General features: G+C 43.5%; 2 protein-coding genes across 2 annotated transcripts in view; one reads left to right on the forward strand and one right to left on the reverse strand.

The window, feature by feature from the left end:
* Nucleotides 1–18,238, forward strand: part of LOC144753215 (uncharacterized) — an 81,829-nt gene extending 63,591 nt beyond the window's left edge. Inside the window, exons 2-4 of the mRNA XM_078640977.1 lie at nucleotides 3,393–4,804; nucleotides 6,591–6,811; nucleotides 17,990–18,238. Of these exons, the coding sequence (XP_078497103.1) occupies nucleotides 3,399–4,804; nucleotides 6,591–6,811; nucleotides 17,990–18,186 (1,824 nt within the window). The 5' untranslated portion in view covers nucleotides 3,393–3,398 and the 3' untranslated portion in view covers nucleotides 18,187–18,238. The remainder of the gene's footprint in view (nucleotides 1–3,392; nucleotides 4,805–6,590; nucleotides 6,812–17,989) is intronic.
* The window catches only part of LOC144753216 (uncharacterized), a 405,054-nt gene that overhangs the window by 30,166 nt on the left and 355,504 nt on the right, over nucleotides 1–19,384 (reverse strand). The window lies entirely within an intron of this gene.

Here is a 19,384-nt window from a genome sequence, read left to right on the forward strand (position 1 = left end):
GGCTGAGTGGACCCGCTGGGATTTGAACCTGTGACCATGAATTCGAAAACAGACCACTGCAGAGGATTCATTAATCCACTGAGCCAACAGACCCGGTGACATTAACGTCTATCCAGGTGGCTGTGCAAGTCTGAATTTTTGACTATTCTGATGTTTAGGGTGAGCTTTGATTAACCTGTATTAGGTGTGTACTCCGAGTAATAGATTCTCTAAACAATGAGATATTGTGGATACGTATGTTAAGGAACTCATTGCATTTGGAGATTGAAGGCAGAGGCATGTTATCATTGTCAGTTTTCGTATTCAGTTTGATAATGTGAAATAATGTCTTAGGTCTCCTAATAGAACTGTTTATTGTTTCTGTAAGATATTGAGATTTGGTTCTGACATCAGTTTTATATTGTTTGCTCATTGCTTTTAATTTGGAGAAAGAGTTGTTTTTTTAATTCTCCAATGTCTTTTTTTTTCTTCTTAGGGCCCAATTATGACTTTGGTGGTGTGGGAGCCGGACAGCCATGCCGCCGCCCCGCTCCCTCATCGCCAAAGCAGTGTGAGCATCGCCTGCCAAATTACACGTTTTCTCATGTCTGGCAAGCGTTTCTTTGGTGGGCACATACGGTGCCTCTGAAGAAGGGCACCGTAATGGGAGCATCAAAGACAGTTCCTGTACTGCACGGACTCTACAGGCATGCCGTGCAGGAACTGGGGTACATGAACACAGGGTGGCACAACAAGTGCCCCTATGCATGCGCCCAAGGGCCCTGAGGTAACCGGGAGCCCTGTATGGCCCCCTTTGTTTCCTCTCCTCTCACCGCCTTGAAACCATTGCCAGAGAAGAAAATTGTACTATGTTTGGTGGTGGTGCAGTGGCATCGCCAAGCATATTGCGGCCTCAAGACCGCTGCAACACCACCAGGTATCAGAGATCGTGGCGGTCTCATGGCGGTCCGACCTGCCAACTTGTAATAGGGCAGTTGGACCGCCGGTGCAGCAGTGCCTGCACCACCACTGTGGCTATGGTGGTCCATCATTTTTTTCTCTTCATGAATAAGCCATCTGTAAACAGTGAACTGTATTTTTTAGTATTTTTCTTGTATTTTTTAATGGTGATTCACAGTTAGACAAGAACTATTAACATCATTAGCTAAGGTAGTAGAAGCACTCCCCATCCTGATATCAGTTTCAATTTCATTATCTTATACGTTGTGGAATGATCTTTTAGGACAGATGGAGAGAGAATTGAGCTGCGGTTTGTGTGGCTTCATGGTGTGGATTTCAACAGGAATCAAATGATGGCCAGACCAGTCCACCTCAATAGTTACTAATGGATGGAATAGTTAGAGAGTTGAACTAGATTGTGAATTCTGAGTATTCTCAAAAGTTCCATCAGTTACGTCACCTGTAAACAAAAATTTTGCACATGCAGTGGAGGACTTAGATGTGCAGAGTAAAAGTAGCACAACGTGGTGTCATATTTAAACCAGCGCTTATCCCCCGACATCTCAGTTCCCCACCTTTCTCTTTGCTAAGAAATTATTTAATAAAAACGTGCAAAATTTGCATCCTCCTACGGTATACGACCTCTATATTTACTCTTAAATATGTCAATAAAACAACTGAACATGTCTATACTGATCCTTTTCTTAAACAAGCATAAAATCCTATCTAGAACAACCATAAACCCCTAACAATTACTACTCTTCTCGTGTATTAAATTCAAATGACAAAACAAACAGAAAACAATCTTTAAAATGATCTCAGAAGTTTCAGAACCCAATAACCTTACTCCTGTGATCCCTTTTACTCAACTTAATCATTCTACAATGAAATTGAACACGGACTCCATTTTCTCCACCTCACAGTGCAGTATCAGCACTCTGGGAAGAGTTAAATCTTTTAACTGCTAGTGATCCGATTAAGTACTGTAACTACAACTTCAAATTGCGGTTTCAACAAAAGACACAGGGGCAGATTTACAAGCCCCTTGCACCTCTTTTACGCCGCCGTTGCGTCACTTTTGTTAAGCAGCGGCGGCGCAAAAGATGCGCCATGGTGTGGAGTATTTACAAAGTGACGCATCTGGGAGATGCGTCACGTTGTAAAGCCCTGTTTTCCGGCGCAGGAACACCTCCTAAAAGTGGCTGAGTGAAATCTACAAGATTTCACTCAGTCACTTTTGTGCCAATGCTGCGTCAAAACCCTGCGCCTGCTTCAAGCAGGTGTAAGGATTGACGCAGCATTGTAACAATAGGGCCCCCAGAGGATTGCTGGAGCTGCGTCGCACTTGCGACGCAACTCCAGCAATGCGCACCCTTTAGGGTACAGATGCGTGTAGCATCTGTGCTGTTTTTGCCCCATGGTGCGCCGCTTGTAAATGCGGCGCATCCATGGTGGGCGGAGGCATGGTGCACAATAACTGGTGCATCCCTGCTGATATGCAGGGATGCGCAAGTTATTGTAAATCTGCCCCAGAGAGACTCTGCAAAGACTTTCTGAGTCACAATACTCAAAGGGTTGTCTGGGGTCTTTTAATAAGCAACCATCTCTCAGAATCTCACTAACTAAATGAGTTTTCAGGGTTATTAAAAAATTATATTTTATTTTTCTTGCAAGACAATGATACAGGTTCATCCTCCCACCCCCAGATTCCATAACAACTCTAAGGACAGGATTAGCTGTCAGCCAATACTTGTACACAAAGGACCATTTTCCAACTTTCTTACCTCTGATGCATTCTACGACTTGAAGAGTGACTGCAGCCATCTTCTTAGCTTGCCTTGTTCCCGGGGACCAGGTGGTCCAATGTTACAAGGAATTCTGACTGTGCAATTTCTATGGGAATTATCACCCTCTCCCCCTAGCTGTGTAGCTCTGAAAAAAGGAGCACCTGTAAACCCTCAGTTTAGGGGGTCCCTCCAAGGAATGTTGCCATATTACCTGAACTTATGTTAAGAATTCTAAGTGTTCTCTTGTTTCCACTATGACCTGGAGATTTTAAGGAAGCCGCCACCCTTCCTGCTGCAAGATGTCCAATTTGGGATACTAATATAACCTGGTGATTGAGCCCCACTCCTTATGTTGAGAAAGTAAGTCCACTGCAGCCATGGATTCGCAGAGCCTGGTGGTTTTTATAGGTCACTACTCCCCCAATGACCCCATTACCCTTCTAAAATCAATCCAGCTCCCATATACTGAGTGGGTTGGACCCATTGGAAACTAACATTTATGGTCAACAGGTTCCCACACCCATTGCCACACTAACGCACTTCATTGCCTTGGGTAAAGTATTGCATAGCTCTGTGCGTTTTATTGAACTCTCTAACTTGAGAAGCTATCAGGGGGAATGCATAATTAGTCACCGCCTTCAATAGCAACATTTATTTATTTTTCAGATCAACATGACTTCGGACGAGGAAAACACATACGCTAAAGAGAGTAGGCGCCAAGTTGCCACCCCACAGAAAGGGCAGTCAGGTAATGGGTCATGTGAAGCGCCCCAGAGGAAAAAAGACACATGCCAGGCGCCCCAAAGGAACAGAGACACATGTCAAGCCCCACAAAGGAGCAAAGACACATGTCAAGCACCCAAAAAGAGCAAAGATGTCTGCCAGAGCAATGATAGGTGTCCAGCACCATATTCTTCTACTACCATATATGAAGGCAAGGAAAGAAGTCCTTCTGTTCATAAGAACCATGACGTATGTCCAAGGGAGAATAAGAGCAGAGATTCATGTGCGACTGAGCAGAAGCATAGAGACCCATGCGCAAAAGAGCATAAAAACAGAGACTCGTGTGCTACTGTTCATAAGAACAAAGACCCATGTGCAAATGACTGTTCAAACAAGCAAAGTCCAAGTCGCTCTCAGAGCAGAGACCCATGTGACAGTAACCATAAGAGCAAACAAACATGTCCAACCGAGCACCGGAGAGATTCTTGTGCAGTTGCTCCAAAGAACAGAGATCCATGTGCTAGTAACGAAAAGAGCAAAGAAAGAAGTTTCACTTGCCCTAAGGCCAGAGACCCATGTGCTGGTAGTGAACATAAGGTCAAAGATACATGTTCAACTGGCCATAGGAACCGGGACCCTTGTGCTGGTAGTGATAAGGTCCGAGACCAATGTCCTTCAGGGCATGGGAACCGGGACTCTTGTGCTGGTAGTGATAAGGTCCGAGACCAATGTCCTACTGGCCATGGGAACCGGGACCCTTGTGCTGGTAGTGATAAGGTCCGAGACCAATGTCCTACTGGCCATGGGAACCGGGACCCTTGTGCTGGTAGTGATAAGGTCCGAGACCAATGTCCTACTTGCCATGGGAACCGGGACCCTTGTGCTGGTAGTGATAAGGTCCGAGACCAATGTCCTACTGGCCATGGGAACCGGGACCCTTGTGCTGGTAGTGATAAGGTCCGAGACCAATGTCCTACTGGCCATGGGAACCGGGACCCTTGTGCTGGTAGTGAACATAAGGTCAGAGACCAATGTCCTACTGGCCATGGGAACCGAGACCCATGTGCTGGAAGTGAACATAAGGTCAGAGACTCATGTTCTACTGGCCATAAGAGCAGGGCTAGTGATAGCTCTTTTAAGGGTGCTTGTCCGACTGGCCGTAAGGATCGAGATCCATGTGCCAAGAGTGACCACAAGATCAAAGACACATGTCCAACTGCCCATAAGAGCACAGAAAGAACCAAGGAAAAATATGAGCCACCATCAGTGGAGGAACTCCTGCAGATGCTTGAGACTGACGAAACCTGTAGCAATACAGAAGACGAAGTCTGGCCGAACGTCTATCTGGGAGATAAGTAAGTACAAGCGCAGATACATTTAGTACATTGTAGACATTGTCTAGTGTGCACTTCGAAAATGAGCAACATACCTTCACAATTTCCCTAATGCACTGGTTTTCTTCAGTTGGAAGTAAAATAATTCTGAACAATCAGTAGATTACATGTTAAATATTTGCTCTCCCTCTGCCTACTTGTTGTCACAATGGATGGTTACTAGGCACTAAGAGCAGATTTACAAGCCCCTTGCGCCACTTTTGCGTCACTTTTAACATCGAAAAAGTGACGCAAAAGTGGCGCAAGGGGCTTGTAAATAAGCCCCTAAGTATCATTGCAGTAGTGATAGTAAATGTACCAAATATAAGCCCTAGCACCGTCAATATAGATAGCTGTGGTAGCTCAGGGAATTCTCACACGAAATCAGCCATGATTAAAGGCCGTTGGGAAATGATAACACTTTCACAGCATAGAAATATATCACTTAAAACAGAAAAGGAGAGTCAGGAATATCATATTTGCCCTTTTGTGCACTATCCTTAACAAGTCTATTCACATGGTCCCCAGGCTTCCACTCACTTTCTGTATCTCCCATGTGCATTTCCCCGGCCCTCTATAATTAATTTAGGTTTTTTTTACCAATTCAAATTAGAGGCTATTCCATGCCTTTTCTATATTACCTGTAAAGCAAGGCTTTCCAATGGTCCTCTTAAACTCCCTATACACATATTGTGACCTTCATGCAGCCTTCTGTGCTCTTCCCAATTCCTTTGGGATATGAGATGGTTTTCATTGTGTCCAGTGCTTCCTGTGTGCACACTTTTACATCACATGTCTCATACAACCAAGGTCATGCACTCATTTTGGAAGTATACCTCGGGACTTTTGCAATCATGGTCTAAAGAACTCCACATAGGAGTCCACGAATGCGCAAGTGATGCTCAAGGGAAGGCCGCCACTTTTGACCTAACTCTCCATATGTAGGCCCTATAGCTAAACAATCTAGAACAAAACTAGACTTGTGACGTCCACTCCTGGAGACAACACTCTAGATGAGGCATCCATACCTAGAAAAAGTATTCCAGATGTGGTCTGAAGACCACGGCACAATACTCTAGGTAAGCTCTTTAGAGCTGGATACAATACTTAAGAAGAGGCACTCCAGACCTGCACGTAGTGTTCCAAGGGAGGCATTCCAAATTGGGACCCTCACTATAGGTGATGTCTCAAGAATGGGAGAGAATCCCAGAGATTACGTTTTTAGTGAACACACAATTTCAGATATGGCCTCTAGAACTGGCAAAATGTTGCTTACTGCTACTTATTGGACACTACGGCAGATGAAACTTCCAGAACAAGCTACGCAAAACATGTAACCTCCGCAAATTAATAGAAAACGCTAGATGTGGCATCCATGCAATATTTTAGATGCAGAATGCCTTAGAAAAATAAACAATACCCCAGAAGTAGCCCCTAAAAAGTGGCATGATGCCACAGATGAGGTATCAAGACCTGGACCCAAAGCAATATTCTGCGTGTAGCCTCCGGAAGTACACCCAATAATGGAGGTGAGGCCTTGCCAGTGGGGTTTATAACAAATAAGCAACTGCATTCTGCTGGGTACACCTCTTGCTGTGCTCCCCAACATTTTTCTTGTTCTTTTTTTTGCCACTTCATTTTGATGTATGTTGATGTCTACGACATGGGTAGGGGTACTTCAACTCCAGTTATCATTGTAGGCTTTGAGGTTAGTCTTAATAAGGGACAGCAATACCATTCTGACTGGCTTAATGGTTTCTTCCAACAGGGAGGCTGCAGTTGACCGAGAAAAGCTCCAGATAATGGGCTTCACACATGTTGTGAATGCAGCTCACGGAACAGGAGAAATTAACACGGACGAGGACTTCTACAAGTGTCTGAACATTCAGTATTATGGAGTGAAAGCACTTGATGAGCCCGACTTTGACATCAGTCCGTTCTTCTGCCCAGCAGCTCGTTTTATCGAGGAGGGGCTACTGACACCCAAAGGTAAGTGGACTTGGAGTCATGCAGAATGAATAGACCATAAATGGCTCGTTATGACATTGACATTTTATTTACATTACAAGGGTAGGGTATACCAGGTCCCATTTTTATATTTTGGGTCTTCTCACAAAAAAAACATTCTCACTTGAGGAACAGATATACTTTACACAGTGCACGTTGAAAAGAGACATTCTAGGGTGAGGGGAAATTACTGGGTCAGTATAAGGGTTGCCATAAAACTCTACATGCTCTAACAGACTTCATGGGTTTTAGGCCAAGCTGATGACACACACGTACATAGAACGGTAGTAGATTTAAATTCCCTAAAGAATAAATTAAACTCAGACTAGAACTGGCTGGAATCTGCAGAATAGAAATTGAAAAAAATGTGTACTTCATAAAGTGCTTATTCCAAAAATAGAAAGATGAATATGCAAAGAATGTTGGGCAGAATGGGAAAGGATAGAGGAGTGACAAATGCAACCAGCAATAAAGGAACTTGACATGACGTAGTGATACGATGGAGGGTATCACAACATAACAAGCGATTGAAAAGTAGAAATGCTGATTTCGCGATAATTAGGTTAATTTATAGAGACGATATTTCCCTGACGACATGCTTCAACAATAGAGGCGATCACTGCAAGACAAGCAGATCTAAGGATACACTATCTCACTGAATGGCATAGGATTCAAAGACAATCAATGGGCCCAAGGGAGATTATTTTATTGTAAGTTTCAAAGCAGGGCGAGAAATTCAAATGATAGTGAAAATCACACCATGACCAGAACATCCAATCATGTAATCTGCTAGACAACATGATTCTGCTATGGAGGAGACTACTGAATGACAAGGAGAGACAGAATATTCATACAAATGGTTTTCACTGACTTTTGGATCACATTTCTGGAAACCGTCTTCAAATAAAACTGTCAGATTTGTTTGAATTTTCCAAATCCTTTTCAACTTTGGGCAATCATTTTAGTTTTTATTCCGACGAGGAAGTAGTCTGACACATAACACACCCAGAGGCAGATTTCCTAAGATTTTACGCCAATCGACACAAAATCTTTGCCAATGTACTTTCCGGCGCTAAACTTGTTTAGCGCTGGAAATAACGTGAAAGTAATGCCAAGCAGTGCTATGCGCTGCTTTGCAAAACTTAGCGCCAAGAGGGTGTACCCTGGGTGGTGGTGCATCCAACGTTTCTAACGCTAAACAAAACTTGCTAATAAAATTGAGGCAGGGTTTAGCATCAGAAAATAGCGCACATGAACCAGGCGCTACGAAGAAGAAACGCTTTTTTTCTTCTTTATTTTCCGACTTCGCATGTGTGCTGCACTGTACAGCATACATACAACGTGGGAAAATATTTAAAATTAGTTAACACATAGTATTTTTTACTGGAAGGGTATTCTTCCAGTTCAAAACCTATGCTTGACTCTCAGACACACCCATGCACTATGGCGCAAAGGTGTCTCCGTGGCGCAGGCCAGCTGATTTCAGTGCTGGCGCTAGGGACAGGGGAGGAGAGTGGCATATTTTTGTAAATATGGTGCTCTCCTGCTCTTTCCTTCTCATGCAGCGCAGTTCAGCATTTGCAGCTGCTGCACGGTGCTGCATAAAATACTACTAAATCTGGCCCCCAGAATGGGACTGTCCTACAGGGCAATCAGGCAGTGCAGGATGAGCTGGTTTGACAGGTCAGTGCATAGGCCGTTTTTTGGCTGTTTGTGGACGTGTTTTATGTTGTTACTGTCGATTTACCTTATTTTAAAATAGTCATTGCCTGCTGCAAGCTCAGATCCCTGCAGTCTTCCACGTCTTGCAAATCACTTAAACAGCGTGTATTCACAAGTTCAAAATTACCCCAATTTGCAGGGGCGCCTGCTCCTCTAAGGCAGAGGAGCGTCGCCCCACTGATCTCAGATCCGTGTAATAGGGAAAAATAAAATGATCATAACAAGGTTATTATATTATTTTTTGTTGCTGCTGGGCTGGATTAGTGTGGGACGGGACTGGTGGCACAGGGAGGAGAAGTGGTCCATGCACACCAAGGGGCATATGTACAAGGAAGTGGTGGAGAGAGGCGGTAGTCTTCCTGGCTTAACGCCTCTCTCCGCCACTTCTGAAACGCAAGGCTGAACCATATTTACAAGAATGTGGTGCAGCCTTGCGTTTCCCCCTGCGATGGCGATAAGTTTAGAAACTTAGTGCCAACGCAGGCACCCTTGCACCATAGTGCAAGGGTGTCTGCGTGCAGGGGAGGATTGTTTATGTGCAGGAATGTGTCTCTTCCTGGACATAAACAATCCTAAAATGCCAATTTGTCACTGTCATGTGTGTTGCTTCGTGCAGGTCACATGAAAGTTACAAAATGGCATTTTGTTTAGGGTTTGTTTATGTATAGGAAGGGAGATCTTCTGTGAATACCAAAAGTAGTAGGACAAACTTAGGACAGATTAAAGACAGACTTAAGACAAACTTAAGACAAACTTAAGACAAACTTAAGACAAACTTAAGACAGACTTAAGACAGACTTAAGACAAACTTAAGAAAAGTAGTAAGTTTAGGATTTTGACTTAAATTAGTTCTGTGAATCGGGCCCATGGTGCTGGATATGATACTTTTTACTGTAATTGAACGATTTTGTCAAATTAGTAAGGTACCATATCACAAAGGTCAGTAATGATTTAACTGGCATAAGAGTGAAGAATCAACTTGCAAACACCTTTCTAATTGAAACATTAAATTAAACAAAGAACTCTAAAAGCCACACCCCATTTGAAAATAATCTTGATCCACTCAAGCTCTCCTTATCAGTGGCCAAATTCCTGTTACTTTCCCACCCCGGAATTGCCATTACTTGGTAAGTAACAAGGATAACAAGATTTTGAGGAATAGCATAAGGGAATACTTGTGTCCATATTGCCTCCTGCATGTTTTTACCCTGACCCATCACAATTTACAGGCACTCGGAATGAGAGTCCTAGGAAGGACAGGGCTGACAGTATTCAAATATCAGAACTAAGGTGTATATAAGTATATAAGTGAGTATAGAGTTACTACTCCCAAATTCTTAAATCTACATATGACAATATATGTAGGGAATACATGTTGTCAATGTATATATATGGATTCAAGAAAAGTAAATTTATACTTAGCTATATAGGTACTTCTCACAATCTTTTGATATTTGTATTCTAGTCACGATATTTTTGTTGCAAGATATTTTAGTGCTTTATCTTCTGTCATTTTCCTGACATCATGTTCTTAACCATGGGCTTCCAATGCCTTCTCCAGGTAATTGCAGCCTATCTTGATAGGCTCTCCGTGAAACAAATAGGTTGTATTGTGCTGTCAGTCAACCTTTGATATTATGAAAATGTCCCAATACATTTAGAGGAAGCGCCATATTTCTTGGAGGCGGTACAAAAGGGGGTGGTGATGGACGAAGCATCTGAACCAATAAAACACTCACACCCAGTCAACAGATCTGGGTTTAATCCATCACCGTTCTTTAGCCCAAATCTGCCACCCCAGTTCAGACATGGCCATATACAAATCAGTCTGACCCTGTGCCTCATGGGAACAGTCCAGCCCGAACTGCCAAGCCATGCCTTCCCTGAACCGGAAACAAGCTTCCTAGGACGGGTTTCTGGCATTTCAGCCGTCTTCAGCCAGGCTTGCTTGAATCCAGTGGCAAAGTGAGCAAGGGACTCACGTCTGAGCATAGCCAGACAACGTATGGCGAACATAGAGGTACAAAAGGGGGTGGTGATGGACGGAGCATCTGAACCAATCAAACACTCACACCCAGTCAACAGATCTGGGTTTAATCCATCACCATTCTTTAACCCACTCTGCCTCCCCAGTTCAGACATGGCCATATGCAAATCAGTCTGACCCTGTGCCTCATGGGAACAGTCCAGCCCGAACTGCCAAGCCATGCCTTCCCTGGACCGGAAACAAGCTTCCTAGGACCGGTTTCTGGCATTTCAGCCGTCTTCAGCCAGGCTTGCTTGAATCCAGTGGCAAAGTGAGCAAGGGACTCACGTCTGAGCATACCCTGCCAACTTATGGCAAACAAAGCGGTACAAAAGGGGGTGGTGATGGACGGAGCATCTGAACCAATCAAACACTCACACCCAGTCAACAGATCTGGGTTTAATCCATCACCGTTCTTTAGCCCACTCTGCCACCCCAGTTCAGACATGGTCATATGCAAATCAGTCTGACTGTGTGCCTCGTGGGAACAGTGCAGCCCGAACTGCCAAGCCATGCCTTCCTTGGACCGGAAACAAGCTTCCTAGGACCGGTTTCTGGCATTTCAGCCGTCTTCAGCCAGGCTTGCTTGAATCCAGTTGCAAAGGGAGCAAGGGACTCACGTCTGAGCATACCCTGCCAACTTATAGCGAACAAAGTGGTACAAAAGGGGGTGGTGATTTCTTGGAGGCGGCACTGGGAAACTTTATTCCCGTCATCTCATCTGTGAGAATCCTGCTGGCAGTGCAAATTTGGGCAAGTGGCTAAAGCTGTAACACTCTTTCTCTTAGCTCTCTCAATGCCCACATTTAGATGTTTGAGCCGAGTCAGCAGCTTGAAGATCCAATTGGTTGACCATAAAGGTATTCTAACATAAACGCAATAGGCTCGATTCCTCCAAGGATGCTGATGGAAAATGCTTTTCAGAAGCACGATTGCAATTATGTCAAATGATAAAGGAAAATTTGAAACTTTTATTATCAAAACCTTTAGAAATTATAGAATTCGAAAAATGGACAAAATAGCTATAATGCAACTTTAGTTAATAAGGTTTTCTGCTAATACAGAGTCTATGGAAATCCATGAAAGTCTGAGGATAATGTATGAGAAAATCTGGTACCTTTGGTAGTCAAATTTGGGTATTTTTTAGACGGGTTATATTTATGCTTAGGCCCTCATTACAAGTGGACTGGTATTTTGATGAATAAATATTGCATATTCCATGTTTTTGGGGAGTAACATGTGATTACATCGAATAGGATGGCCAACCCAATAACCTCTCGAAAGCTCAGGTATCAATATTGAGTAAGGTACATTGCTAGAATGGGGTTAATTTGTAAAATTATTTAGGCAAACAATAAGTCTAGATAATATGTCTAGCAATGGTTACCCACAGAATTAAACTGAAGGCAAAAACCCAAACAACCAACCATATAAATTGATCAAAACTAGGAGAAACAGGGGTACACAAACAAAAATTCAAAAGAATTGTCTGTAATGTTTGCAACTGAAAACAAAAATCATAGTTATAGGGTACATAAGGTATACACAACCCAACACACATTAATCATGTATATTTATAGTCAGTCAAAGTCTAATCTAAAACATATATTAATGCATGTTAAGGCTACTTTCTTAGTATATGGAATCCGTTCTTTGTATGGATCGATTGATCCAGGGATCCAAGAATTAGTATATGAGAAATGGAGCAGTTTCACTCTCTTGTGTCACCAGTACATGGACCATCTTCAGGACCATATATGCTAAGGGAGTTTCACTGTGACACACAATAATAAATAAATGTAACTGGCAATAGTCTGCTTAATGTAATATTTTTTAATAACCTAAATGAGTGAATCAGATAATGATTAAATGTGTATATTTGCTCACAGTTGGAACTGATTTACTGTCAATTGGAGCTCCGCTGAGTTTATTAAGCAAGAGCAGTCAGTGGTCACCTCTCGTACCTTGTCTTGGTCAATATTAATGATTAGTTGTTTGGCTTGTTGCATTCAGTTTAATTCTGTTGGTAACCACTGTTGGACATATAATCTAAACTTACTGATTGCTTAAATCACTTTACAAATGATCCCCCAATTGTTAACATAGGCGTGTAAAAATTACCAGGCTCGGACTGGCCTACAGGGCAATCAGGCAGTGCCCCATGGTGCTGCTCTGACAGGTCAGATTGTTAGACGATTTTCTAGCTGTTTGTGGGCCTGTTTTATGGTCTCCTGGGGCGATTTTGCTGTGAATTTTCTTGATATTAAAACAAACATTGCCTGCAGAAAGCTCAAATCTATGCAGCCTGCCATACCTTGCAATTCACTTATACAGATATTCTTTCCAAGTTCAAAACTGCCATAATTTGCAACCATTGGCCACTTTTTTGGCTATTGAATTCACTAATGAGGGACACTTTTATTTTGGTAGAACGGGCCGATTTATGTACCAGTCTTACCCTGGTGCTTAACAAGTCGAAATCCAAATATTCCGAGGTTTTGGGGAAATAATAGTCGTATTGTCATGCTTACTGCACCAAAATCTGCATGCCCGGTTCAAAACCGGGGCGTTTCCATATTTTAAATGTAAATAATGGTACAATTTATATTCTACCTGCTAATTACCAGGTTCAATATAGCTAGCACCACTTGTAATCAGGCACGGCCCGTGCAGGGCGTTATACCGGGCGGTGACGTCAGGCGGGGGAGGGTCAGGGTGGGGGGTTGTAAAATGCGGTATATGGACCATTACAGGTAAGTACCGAAAAAAATTAATAAAACGAATTTCGTTACCTGCGCTGCATCGCCAAATGTGATGCAGCGCAGGTAACAAAATTTGTTTATTTATTTTTTCGGTACTTACCTGTAATGGTCCATATACCGCATTTTACAACCCCCCACCCTGACCCTCCCCCGCCTGACGTCACCACCCCGGTATAACGCCCTGCACGGGCCGTGCCTGCTTGTAATTGCGATCCATGCGCAAACACATGTTTGACATGGATCAGAATATAACGTGCAACAGGTTTGTGCTTGCCTGACATTATGAAACAAAGATCATTCCAAAGCATTGCTAAGCTCCAGTCCCAGCTTCGGATCAACTTTCATGCATATAAGCTATTGTGCGCAGAAAAAGTCAAACCTGGTGCTATACTTAAAATCCTGTGCATGATCCCCTTGCTAATGAATGCAAGGTAGGGCAGACCAGCTCCTTATCTCCTAACCTGAGGTTATGGTGAAAAGCCAGATTTGCTAAAATAGCGTGATCTGGCTTTGCCCCAAATTCTAATGCCAAGGAAAAGAGGCTGCAAGCAATGGGTCAAGTGAGTGTTTAAAACAATGCCCACATTTTACCTGTTTGATCCCTATTCTAGTGTCTACCCATAGGAATTTTTACTGGTAGGTATACTTCCCGCTCAAAGCATTCTCTGGATCAGTAATTCTTAACCGTTTGACTTCTGAGGACCCCCCATTCAATGATTTCTGCAATACAGGGACTCCCACTCCATCATTATTGGAATCCAGAGAACCCCACTGAGTCATCACTGGTTTTCATGGACACTGTTCTAAGCAATTGTGATGATTTGAACTGCATAACACTGCACAAAAATTGGGAACAAGCATCTATCAAACAAATACACATATGATGAAATATTTTATTTAATACACAACCAAGTATTTTTAGAAAATCAAAATTTCTATTTTAATGGGAATATTGATCCTGTTATAAATTCAGCTATCCATACTCTATTCCATTTGATGCACTTGCACTGGTACGCTGACTTACTGAGTAGGACCACATGTTAACAATGACTTCTCCAGATGGTGGAGACTCGCCTCTGTATCACAGTGTAACACTGCTCTACTGGAAGACTTGCCGCGGGTCTGCCTATGATATAATCTGCTGATAGCTCCTACTAAATGTGATGCAGCTCTGTTTTTAGCCTCTTGTACATTACAATGCTGCAATTTTTCATGCAGCGGCACCACATATGTAGAATAGTAACTGACAAATGCAAAAAGAACAATTGATGGACAAAATGTTGAACAATGTCAAACATTCACCCCAGTACATTGATCTGTACCTAAATCCATTTTTTTTGCTCTCCCTACCTTTCCAATTTAAACTCAGCCATATGCAAATCAGTCTTGACCCTGCTCCCTATGGGAACAGTCCACCCCGAAATGCCAGGCCAGGTTCTCTCTGGACTGGAAACCAGCATCCTAGGACTGGTTTCGAGGTTTCACCCCTCATCAACCAGGCTAGCTTGACTCCAGTGGCATGGAGAGCATGGGATCCACGTCATGGCACAACTCATCCCACTCGGGTGACAAATGCAAAAAGAACAATTGATGGACAGAATATTGAACAATGTCAAACATTCACCCTAGTACAGAAATTTGGGCTGGCCCAGTATTAAGCTGGTTGTCTTCGTTCCTTCAGAACAGATCCCAAAGTTTCAAGGTGACTGGGCAGTCGGAACCACCTAACATGGAAAGAAACAGTTACTTAGTTTGGTCCATCGGGATTAGACCTCGATGCACCCAGCGGCGCCTGGACAAGCTCAAGATCGCGATCCCCTCGTAGACAAAGGTTTGTGACCTAGGAAGCTGGCACACTTCCAAGTCTGGAGAAATGTTCTCCCTTCAAGTGGAGGTGTGACCTGCCGTAGCCTCCAACAGTCAGCAGTAGGTGCCCACAAGGAACACGAAACCCCTCGGGCCTCTTCACTGTGTTTTCCACAACAAAGCACCTGGTGGCGTGGGTCCAGGAAGAGGGAGCCAATGACCTTGAACAGAGTCCACGATGTCAGGCACTCTCGTCCTCTTGATCTGGAGGCCGAATACAGTCTATGCTCCCAGCTCAGGTTCCCCCAACGGTCGTCGGACACCACATGTTCTGGAGCACAAGCTAGCACAGATCCCCTGGTTGCAAGCACAGGTCCCTCGGACTCTGCAAGCTTCCTTCCCATGCCTCAACCTCCTCACGTCCCGGCACCTCATGTGGCTTCTGATCTTTGGACACCCAGTGCAGTCCGTATGATGTTGTGGAGACAGTGAGATCATTGGTGTCCCTGGGATCTTGTGGAAAGGGAGGCAGGCCATCAGCCCTTGGAGAGTACTTTAGGACCCAGGCCATGACAGTTGGCACTTAGCTGCAGGCCAGCAATGTCCAGGCCAAATCCACCGAGTGATAGTCCCCTTCCTGGAGCACAACAACCTTCAGGCCTCCACAAGTCTACTGATAGTCTAATTAAAGTCACTTCTGCCCTAATGATTCCTTGTGTCGGTGTCCCAGCTTTGAACCAGCATAGTATGGTTCAAATCCAAAAGCGCCTCTACTTTCGGAGACCAGAGCCCCAGTAGTTATATCCACATTGGTATTTTAAAAAACAAACAGTTCAAAAGGCCACCTTTGAAATGCACAGGCTGTCTCTACATTTTGTCCTATGTGCCATCCTACCCCAGGAGGTTTGATCACTATCTTTAGTGAGGCCAAAACCCTGTCCCTTGGACTGCAGGTGCCAATACAACCCCCACGTAACTGTCGGAGGAAAAGCCCTTCAGAGTCAGAGGTCTACAGTTTCCCTTGAGCCCATAGTTTAAGGCCTTCAATCAGGACTGCAGAGATGTAGCTGTCCCCCTAGCACCCAGGTGTGAATTAGGAGACAGGCCAACAGGCACACACAGCCATGAGCATCGAAATGCCCACCACATTCTCACAAGTGACATTTCCATCACTGCAATGTTGAACCCACTTGCACTACCGAAGAGGATTCTCCATTAAGAACTCATTGATCCCAAAAATTGTACAGCTACAATTCTGCCTGTAGGAAATAATGCTTGATAACCTTTCCCCACACCCCTCATGCTAATCCAATGCGAGAAGCAGGCCCCATCGTGCGGCACACACCCCCCGGTACCATTCACGACCCTTGCAGGTAACACATACATGCACATGCCCAACATCTTCCCAAAATCACACCCTCTCACCAGGAAGAACTCCGAAATAGCAAGAGACATACATAACCTTGTCACACAGCTTTTTAAATGCCAATTCGAGTAACAGTAACCCATGCACACGGGCCACACCAGGGCACACCTGTAGCACAAACGATGGGCTACCTACATGGATGGCACAACCGGTGCAGAAGGCCCACGGAGGAGCATTCAAGAAACATGCCCTGGGTATATGTCTTACCCCTTGACAAAGGACTTACGGTTAACTCGAATCAGCCAATCGTATATACACCAATCCCCAGTATGAATATAATAAGCACATCACTTTGGCACTCCACAGCAGAGTCAAATGCACTTAAAGTCCTACAGCTAGCATCCAGATCAGCAGAAAACTTGAAAGGAGAAAAAGCATAAAGTCAAAGGAAAGCACACTAGAAAGGGACATTTCCAATAACATCCTAATTATAAAGACAATAACCAGGTGACAAGAAGATTCAAGGGGATCCAAATATCCAATACTGCCTGTAATTTGACTTCATGCCAAAGTTAATCACTGAGGGTTCATGGGCAATAATGATAAACAATGCGGCGTGGCAAATGTTACACTAAATAGCCAGTGATTAAATGAGAGGCAACCACTAGGCAACAAACAGATTAAATACTACAAAAACAATCATCGTATTCTGCAATCTCAACTGACTCGACAAGGAGATTCAAATACTAAAACCCATGCAGGGGGTGGGATCTAATGGCACAATTATTGCAGGAAGGGGGGGCAATAGCAGCCGTTCACAGTATGACAATAGAATCCAAAGACAAATAATCCCTTCATCACAAGGCAATCTAATTACAAGGAGAACAACCCCTCTGAAATTCGGAATGTCACTTACCTCTTGCAATTATTTGACTACATTGTATTGACCGGGAGATGGGGTGGGTCCAAGTCAATCACAAGATTGAATCATGGTCATATGGAAGGGTTCAGAATGATAAAGATGGGTAGAATCCAGTATACATGGGAGTTTCCAAACAACAGTGGGCGGTTCTTTGAAGGGCTCTGGAACTCATGACATGTGAAGAGGGTTGTCTCCAGTGCTTTAACACCTTCTGTGTATCACTCTAATTTGATTGGTTTAAGTGTTTTGCCATTTTATGTGAGAGACTTGGGTGAGTCTTCTTTGGACAACTGTAAGCTGAACACATCTCTTTCCATGTTTCTCCTTTATACTCTTCTACGCTCCTCTGTTCTTGTCTCCTCTATACTGCCCTTTTTTTTCTTCTTTTTCCTATTTCATCCTTCTCACCTCTCCAGCCCCTCTGCTTTCTCCACTGGAAACCTGACAAGTAAAAATCTTCCCCAGATACCTGTTAGAAGTTCTAGTTTCCAGGTAGCACAATTAGTCTTTGTTTAACAACAACAAATCTGAGCATTCTACTTGAAATCTCTTGCAGGCAAAGTGCTGGTGTACTGTGTCAAGGGTGAAAATCGAGCAGCCGCCTTGGTCCTGGCCTTCTTAATGCACTCCTGGAAGATGACCATTGCAAAGGCCATATGCACTGTAAAGAGTAAGAGGATAATTTCTCCGAGTGAAACCAACCTCCAACACCTTCTCTGCTTTGAGCAAAAACTTATAAAGAGTCGAGAGTGACATCCCTGCCCGTAACCGAAACCATCTGACGCCTGTAGAAATAAACCTGTGTTCTGCATTAAACTTTGGTCTGTTTTGAAATCAATCACCAAAAGTGCCTTCTGAACACCCCTGTGCCACATTTCCCCTATCCCAAATATGTGCATCATCTTTCACCCACCCTCAAATTAAGCTCTGGCACAAACACATGCTACATAGGCACCAATTCCCATTTGCAATCCAACACATGGAACCCCACTTGCCAAACAAAAATCAGTGCATGTATTGCCTCTTTCATGCAAACAATCTTGCACGTGAGAACCCACATCATATGCACAAAAATAAGAGCACCATATCCAATACGTTGCTTTATGTTATAGTCATTGTTTGCCCCTCGTTAAAGCTCCAGAGTACGAACTGATGTAAAAACTAGCTGCTAATTACTGCTGGGGAATCAATTAATTTCTGAAATAAATAATTCCTGGGCTGCATTAGTTTTTATAGGTGATGCTTAAATTCACCTAAAGGATGTTGTATACTTCATGAATCTTTAGAGTCCAGTATTTTGATATTTCATCAGATTTGCAACGATTGGTGATAAATATTTCTATATTTCCATAAGAATAAGCTAAATGCAATGATTCGAATCGATTAATCTTTAGAGGTTACATTTATAATCCGTTCAAAATATTATTATATGATGAAATTCGAATTTTGGGTGTTTGACTCAAGCTACGGGTTCATATTTAAATAAACTGTGATGGGTGACTATTTCATTGCAACTTGTAATATTCACAGCCATAAAGCAGCATTAAGCTCACCAGCCCACCCGTTCTAACCCGAGTTTCTTATTTCACAGCGGGAGCTTCATTACAACAAACCCAGTATTTCCTTCTGCTTTAAACTGGCCCAGTGTGTGTTACAGAAGTCCTAGCCACTGTGGTGGACAGATGAGTCGCATCTGCCCTTATCGTGACGCCATATTAGAATTAGAATGGCCGGCCTGTCAAGAGTAATAAACACCCATTTGACCCGAGTCCACAAGATGATGTGGCAGTCCTCACTGGTACCAACCACAAGCCTTTAGTTTAATGGGACGATCTTCCATGTGAAGCTAGAGAGGGCATTTTCCCCAGTATAGCATCATGGTTAGGGTAGGGTGACCAATTGGCATGGGTGCAAATTCAGGATGGTGAGAGTAAAAATTCAGGACAAAGGG

The sequence above is a fragment of the Lissotriton helveticus genome, chromosome 5_1 (genome assembly GCF_964261635.1).
Source record: "Lissotriton helveticus chromosome 5_1, aLisHel1.1, whole genome shotgun sequence".
In the NCBI taxonomy this organism is placed as follows: Eukaryota; Metazoa; Chordata; class Amphibia; order Caudata; family Salamandridae; genus Lissotriton; species Lissotriton helveticus.